The sequence below is a fragment of the Oncorhynchus keta genome, chromosome 18, assembly GCF_023373465.1.
Source record: "Oncorhynchus keta strain PuntledgeMale-10-30-2019 chromosome 18, Oket_V2, whole genome shotgun sequence".
Lineage (NCBI taxonomy): Eukaryota > Metazoa > Chordata > Actinopteri > Salmoniformes > Salmonidae > Oncorhynchus > Oncorhynchus keta.
In genome coordinates this window covers 10,311,770-10,319,757 of record NC_068438.1, presented here as the reverse complement: position 1 = coordinate 10,319,757, position 7,988 = coordinate 10,311,770, and the positions used below count along the sequence as shown (strand labels likewise).

General features: G+C 47.8%; 1 protein-coding gene across 6 annotated transcripts in view; it reads right to left on the bottom strand.

Annotated features, from left to right (window-relative positions):
• The window catches only part of LOC118397239 (rap1 GTPase-activating protein 2), a 108,327-nt gene that overhangs the window by 65,174 nt on the left and 35,165 nt on the right, over window positions 1-7,988 (bottom strand). For 2 of the 6 annotated variants that reach the window (XM_035791795.2, XM_035791796.2), the window contains exon 1: window positions 2,730-3,044. The exons of the other annotated variants lie outside the window; for them this stretch is intronic. In XM_035791795.2, coding sequence (XP_035647688.1) covers window positions 2,730-2,875 — 146 coding nt within the window. In that variant the 5' untranslated portion in view covers window positions 2,876-3,044. Of the gene's footprint in view, window positions 1-2,729; window positions 3,045-7,988 lie in introns of those variants that run through there. 6 annotated transcript variants of the gene reach the window in all.

The window sequence follows — 7,988 nt, the reverse complement described above, 5'->3', positions numbered from 1 at the left end:
TGGCCCAGCTGTGCTCGTCCAATGCGGAGGACAGCCACCGTGGACATAATCTAAGGCCCACCACCACTTCTACTTATCATAGACCATGTGTGTACGTCTGACCGTGTGCAGAAACTCCTCATCTATACAAACTTGTATATGGGAAGCTGACTGCGGAAAGTAGCAGATAGATATGTTAAAACAGGTGAGGATAAATTAGGCTTGGTGAGAAGGCAGGGTAATTCTAGGCGAACAGAATAAATGAACCTGTACAATGCTGAAAGAAATTAATATCAAGTGATAAGTGATTAGTCTAGATTAGTGAGATTCGAGACATTAACGATTGAAAGTCCCAAAAGGAATATCCTATGGGTGAAATGTTATTGTCCGATCAAAAGTCTTCTATGGACGCGGTTCACAGGATGGAAAATACATAGTGATTATTTTTAAAGGAACACACACATAGGCAGACAGAATAGTAACTAGAAGTAACTAAGTAACGGTAAATTACACATTTATAGAACTGCACGCACATAGAATTTAAAATTATATAGAAAGGCATAGATACGTGTTTAAAAACATTGCTACTAGTAAGGATTAAGAATGGGGAGAAATGCCTCGAAAGTTTGTATAGTGATGAAATCCTACTACACACAAGCAATAAATCACAATCACAACCATCTAGGTCTAGTGTGTGTTAATGCAAGTGTTTGTGTTATTAGTGATGTCTGTTTGTGCGGTACTGCATGGTACGTGTTTGTGAGACTGTGTGTTTGTGATGCCTTTTTGTACAGCAGCACAGTATGTGTGTGTGAGACTCTGTGTGTGTGTGCATACAAGTTGTTCCTTAACATTGGTTTTTAGCATAAAGAACCTCAGGGCACTGTTTCATTTCCACTGGAACCTCAATTTCCCCTGTTCTCTCACTGTGTCCACACTATCAGATTGCCTTGGTGTCGAAATAACCCTCCTCTCACAGCCATGCTTTTTCAGCTTTCAAAAGCAGCTTTCTAAAGCAGTGATTAACAGCTAAAAACAACATAACCTACCTGTACTAGTCTCTCTCTCTCGCTCTCTCGCTCTCCTCTCTCCTCTCTCTCTCTCTCTCTCTCTCTCTCTCTCTCTCTCTCTCTCTCTCTCTCTCTCTCTCTCTCTCTCTCTCCTCTCTCTCTCTCGCTCTCTCTCTCCTCTCTCTCTCTCTCTCTCTCTCTCTCTCTCTCTCTCTCTCTCTCTCTCCTCTCTCTCCTCTCTCTCTCTCTCTCTCTCTCTCTCTCTCTCTCTCTCTCTCTCTCTCTCTCTCTCTCTCTCTCTCTCTCTCTCTCTCTCTCTCTCTCTCTCTCTCTCTCTCTCTCTCTCTCTCTCTCTCTCTCTCTCTTCTCTCCTCTCTTGCTCTCTCTCTCTCTCTCTCTCTCTCTCTCTCTCTCTCTCTCTCTCTCTCTCTCTCTCTCTCTCTCTCTCTCTCTCTCTCTCTCTCGCTACTATTTACTGTTGTCACCTGACATTTGCATCATTGGCAGTCCCATCGTTAACAACATACATTGCAATATATGCACACACACACGCGCACACACACACACGCACACACACACGCTCACACACACGCACACACACACACACGCACACACACACACACACACACACACACACACACACACACACACACACACACACACACACACACACACACACACACACACACACACACACACACACACACACACACACACACACACACACACACACACACACACACACACACACACACACACACACACACACACACACACACACACACACACACACACACATTAAACTGACATCACTGAGACCTCTCCCTTTGAGTCACTGTCGAACAGTCATCTTGTTTGGCCTGTTAACATTGAGGCCAGTTTGCCTATCCGTTCCCTTGCCTATCCGTTCCCTTGCCTATCCGTTCCCTTGCCTATCCGTTCCCTTGCCTATCCGTTCCCTTGCCTATCCGTTCCCTTGCCTATCCGTTCCCTTGCCTATCCGTTCCCTTGCCTATCCGTTCCCTTGCCTATCCGTTCCCTTGCCTATCCGTTCCCTTGCCTATCGTTCCCTTGCCTATCCGTTCCCTTGCCTATCCGTTCCCTTGCCTATCCGTTCCCTTGCCTATCCGTTCCCTTGCCTATCCATTCCCTTGCCTATCCGTTCCCTTGCCTATCCGTTTCTTTCCAACCAGTTTGAGTCTTCGGCAACCGTTCCATTGTGTTCTGGAGACAGTACAGAGCGAGAGGGTAAATGGAAGCCATGCCTACATAGAGCCACATAGCATTAAACAACACAGTATGTTGAATCCTAAGTGGAATGGCTCCAGCTATCGCTGAGGGTACAATAGGTTGAAGAGGCACTCATAGTGCTCTCTCTCTCCGTCTCTTTTCTCTTTTACAAGTTCTCAACTGACACCTCCTCACCTTTAACTTCACTCTCTCTCTCCTGTCATTTCACTGACCCAGATATGCACATACCAACACCAGTGGTGTCAAGAACAACACACACACACCAGCCACGCAAAAGACATGGACCCAGACAAAGACAAGGCACACACAAGCATCGACCTGTGCGTACAATCACCACTTACAGACAGCCTGACACTAACAACGGCAGGCAATTAAAGTTGCTCTGAAAGCTTAACTTAACACCGCAGTGCAGAGTGTGTGAACCTCTGGGGCAGGCAGTTTGCCAACCAGACCAGCCAGGAGACAAAACAGCAAAGAAAGTTCACCCACCGCTCTCTCTCTCTCTCCTGCTCCCTCTCTCTCTCCTTCGCTCGTCGCGACTTTTGCAGGAGTCCGATTAGAATCACAGCGGCCCGGATCCCAGCCTTTTTAGAGTGGACCCTCGGAGGAGTGGGCTCGGGAGTGGTGCCTGACATGGTGTCTGGTTGTGGTTCTGGATCCAGACTGGGTTGGTCCTGGTCCTAACGGACCACACTGTACAGCAGCACTGCCACACACCACCTCACCGGCACAGGCAGACTGACTGGATCTCTGCATCTCTGTCTACCTCTTTCTTTCTCACGCGCTCTCCCTCTCCCTCACTCGCTCCCTCCTTCCCAACTCTCTCTCCCTGCCCACCTCAGCCTGATAGGCAGGGCTTGGTGTAGGCTCTGCCCCCTTTCTCCTCCTCCTCCCTCACTCTCTGTGTGCTTTTACAGTCTGGACTGCTTTCACTTGCACATAACTGCTTTGTGTGATTTGAGATTACTGCTGTTTGTGCTGTTTGTCATACCGCATGTAACGTATGGCTAATGGCTCCTAATTTTGCAGTCCATGTTTCCTATCTAATCTCCTCTGTGACCTTGTTCCATTTCACCTCTGTGTTTTTTGACACTCTCTCTCTCTTTGAGAAATCTCAATTTAAACAGCACAGAACAAACATCTCTCTCTCCATCTCTCCCTCGATCTCTGTCTCTCTCCATTTCTCTCTCCTCATCTCCCTCAATTTTCCTCTCCCTCCACCTCATTCTCTCACTCTATCGCTCTCTCTTTCCTCATTTCTCTCTCTCTCTGTCCATGCATCCCTCTCTCCCTCCCTCAATTTGTCTCCCTCCCTCCATCTCTCTTCCTCTCCCTCCCTCCATCTCTCTTCCTCCCTCTTCCCTCCATCTCTCTTTCTCTCCCTCCCGACATCCCTCTTCCCCTCTCCTCCCTCCATCTCTGTCTGAGACCAGCTGATGCTCTCGCTCCGCCCCAAAGCTTGGCAAACACGAGTCACCATCATTCTTACCCGGAACCCACCGCAGCCAGCAACACGTTATTTTTCTGTTCTCCCTCCATCTCTGTCTGTCTCCTCCTTTGGCCACCTGTTTGCCTTTCATCTCCTCTCTGTTTGACAGCTCAAGGACTTACATGAATGGTGGTGTTTCTCACCCCCCTCTCCTCCCCTCTCTCTCCCTCTCCTCCTATTGTCTGCCGTCTCTCCTGTGCACTACGGCACAGCAGTGCACTCTCAAAGGCCCTCCTAGATGGACCAAAGCTGCAGGTGTCTTCACAGAATCAACACTGGAGGGTCCATAGAAACATGTATGTAGATTAGAGAGCGTGAGAGCCCATATGACATAATGCAGTAGATGGATAATAGTGTGGGGAGGTTATGGTATGATAGTGCCTGTCCGTTGGTATGTATTCTGTTAGTGGGAAAGGATGTTTGTTACTATGTGCGGAATACCTCTGATAACAAGAGATGATATCCTGCATTGTTGATGAATATAACAACTTTCGCATGCCTACAATTACATATATATATTTTTGGGAATACGAGTGATCCTCTGTAGCTCAGTTGTTAGAGCATGGAATTTGCAACACCAGGGTAGTGGGTTCGATTCCCAGACCCACCTCTATGAAAAATGCATGAACGCATGACTGTAAGTCACTTTGGATAAAAGTTTCTGCTAAATGGCATATTCATATTATGAATGAATAATTGATTTATAATAGCTCTGATATTTGCCCTGCCACGACAATCTCCCTTGGAAATCAGTGGCAACCCCAGTGAGACTTAGGAGATGAGGTAAATGTTTTGGTTGTTCCTGCTCACTTGAGCTAATTACCACATTTTAGTGATTATGACAAGATTGTTGAGATGTGTGGTTGAGTAGCACATAGTCATAATAGTACACGAGTCATGTCAAGGTAAAGTCATTTTTTTAGATTGTACCCAATAATACCCAATTAACTACTTATGTTAATTGACTTTCATATGCTAGACTTCATATGCTAGACTCATCTGTCTGTAAAGCTAATCAGAGATCTGTATCCCAGCTGAGAGTTCTCCAAGCCTCCCCTGTGTGTGTGTGTGTGTGTGTGTGTGTGTGTGTGTGTGTGTGTGTGTGTGTGTGTGTGTGTGTGTGTGTGTGTGTGTGTGTGTGTGTGTGTGTGTGTGTGTGTGTGTGTGTGTGTGTGTGTGTGTGTGTGTGTGTGTGTGTGTGTGTGTACGTGCGTGTGCATGCATGTGTGTGTCCGCGTGCAGATGTGTGTGTGTCAGTGAGGCTCTGGGGTGACAGCGAGAGAGACAAACAAGCTCCCACTCCTCCCACCAAGTTCCACAGAGGCTTCTGTAAACACATGAACACACACACTTCACACACCTCAGCCCTCCCATTCCCTCCTCCTCTCCCAGTCCCACCATGAGTCCTCTCCACCTCTCCCCCACCAGATCATTTCATGTGTCTCCTCCAACCCGGTGGATCACTTGGGGCCTGTGTGGTTGTACGTCAGCAGGTGGGAAATGGGACGCCTGTATCCCAGGCTGTCAAACAACAAAAAGCAGTTGTGACAGCCACGGTTCCCGTCTGATACACACACATAGAGATTGACACACAAGCATACACGCACATACTAAGCACTCTACCCAAGGGTGCACTCACACACACACACACACACACACACACACACACACACACACACACACACACACACACACACACACACACACACACACACACACACACACACACACACACACACACACACACACAGCTCTCTCAGTGTGGATTTAATGAAAATACACCACTCTGCCACCCTGGCACGCTTTGCCGTCTTCACACACAAACAGCAGAGCTTAAAAGAGACTGCAATGCCAACAAGCCCCCCTAGCCATCCTACCACCTCACTACGCCACATCACAGTGTCATGCAAAAGCCAAATCAAATCAAATCATATTGTATTCATCACATGCTTCGTAAATAGCAGGTGTGGACTAACAGTGAAATGCTTACCTTACCACCAACTGTGTCTCATAATGACCATCTTACCCATGCTAGACTACGGAGACGTAATTTATAGATCGGCAGGTAAGGGTGCTCTCGAGCGGCTAGATGGTCTTTTCCATTCGGCCATCAGGTTTTCCACCAATGCTCCTTATAGGACACATCACTGCACTCTACACTCCTCTGTTAACTGGTCATCTCTGTATTCCCGTCGCAAGACCCACTGGTTGATGCTTATTTCTAAAACCCTCTTAGATCTCACTCCCCCCTATCTGACATACCTACTGCAGCCCTCATCCTCCACATACAACACCCGTTCTACCAGTCACATTCTGTTAAAGGTCCCCAAAGCACACACATCCATGGGTCGCTCCTCTTTCAGATCGCTGCAGCTGGCGACTGGAACGAGCTGCAACAAACACTCAAACGGGACAGTTTTATCTCAATCTCCTCATTCAGAGACTCAATCATGGACACTCTTTGGTAGGCCGTCATTGTGAATAAGAATTTGTTCTTAACTGACTTTTGCCTAGTTAAATAAAGGTTAAATGTTAAATATATCTATCCCTATGCCATCTCATCATCCTTGCCCCCCAGCGTAGAAACACACACCAACGTACACACACCACAGATTCCACACCAGGAACTTGGCATATGGGAGAGACGACCTTCACAGCTGGTGCAGAGGAACACCCATCTCTGTAGACTACAAACGAGTGCTTTGCTTGCACACTTAACTCGGCACTTTCCCTCTGGCCTCTCCCCTCCTCCACCCGCTGCTCCCTCGCTCCCCTCTCTCTCTCCTCACCTCACACTTCTAGTGTGACAACTCCTCACGAGACAGCCACAGCCTCTCAAGAACAGGAGCAAACCAAATGATAAAAGATGACACACTCTCACGCACATGCACATGCACACGCACACGCACACACACGCACACACACACGCACACACACACACATGCACACGCATACACAAACATACCCTGTCGGACAAGGTGACTGCGGCCATGGGCCTGTAGGATTTAATGAGCAACGGTCGGTGCCAAACTAAACTCACAGGCCCAAAATAGTTGCGGATAGCACAGGGCAAACATGTGGCTCTGGAGCCCGGCCCATTCAAGGAGTTCTGTTTCCCTCCTGCCCTATCAGCACTAGTGCCAGGATCTTTATAGCTCCACACACATTACTCCTGCCATAAAGTCACTTAAGGAAACATGTGTGTCTCACGCACACGTGCACGAATGCACACACGTGCGTGAACATAGTAACTGACACGCACGCACACACACTAATACAAACACAGGCTTTAATGAGACCTATGCGGTAACAGACTAGCAACATTAATGATACGCACCCACACACTGACACACACATAGAAACACACACGTGTGAACACACATACGCTGATACATGCAAACACACACACGCATGCATGCAAGCACACACACACACACATACCCTCTCCCCCTCTCACTCCAATATTTCTCAACTTCTGTGGAGTATCTGCTGCGACTCTGGGTCTGTGTGTACTGTCTAGGTCCGTGTTGTTAGTGTCCTCTCTTGTGGTCCTAGCTAGCTAGCTCATTGAGATGTGGCCAGCTAGCTCATTGAGATGTGGCTAGCTAGCTCGTTGAGATGTGGCCAGCTAGCTCATTGAGATGTGGCTAGCTAGCTCATTGAGATGTGGCCAGCTAGCTCATTGAGATGTGGCCAGCTAGCTCATTGAGATGTGGCTAGCTAGCTCATTGAGATGTGGCCAGCTAGCTCATTGAGATGTGGCCAGCTAGCTCATTGAGATGTGGCTAGCTAGCTCATTGAGATGTGGCCAGCTAGCTCATTGAGATGTGGCTAGCTCGCTCATTGAGATGTGGCCAGCTAGCTTATTGGGATGTGGCCAGCTAGCTCATTGAGATGTGGCCAGCTGGCTCATTGAGATGTGGCCAGCTAGCTCATTGAGACGCACCTAGCTTCTCGTGGCTAGCTAGCTTATTGAGAAGTTAGCCCTAGCCTAGTGTCCCACCCTGCCCGCACCTAATATGTGATAGCAGTTGTATGGCTGTGACATTCTATCTAGTGTTGACAGAACACTTACATATATACATCATACAGCATGATAAGTAACATACTGTAAATAATCCTCAGCAACATATCACAACCTGGAGGCGGGGGGGTAAATATAGTGTATTATGAAACGGTTACAGTGTAGTTCCGACCACGTAATCTGACTGGTCACAAGTGCGTTCCGGCCTCAACGTTATTGAGCACAACATCAATGC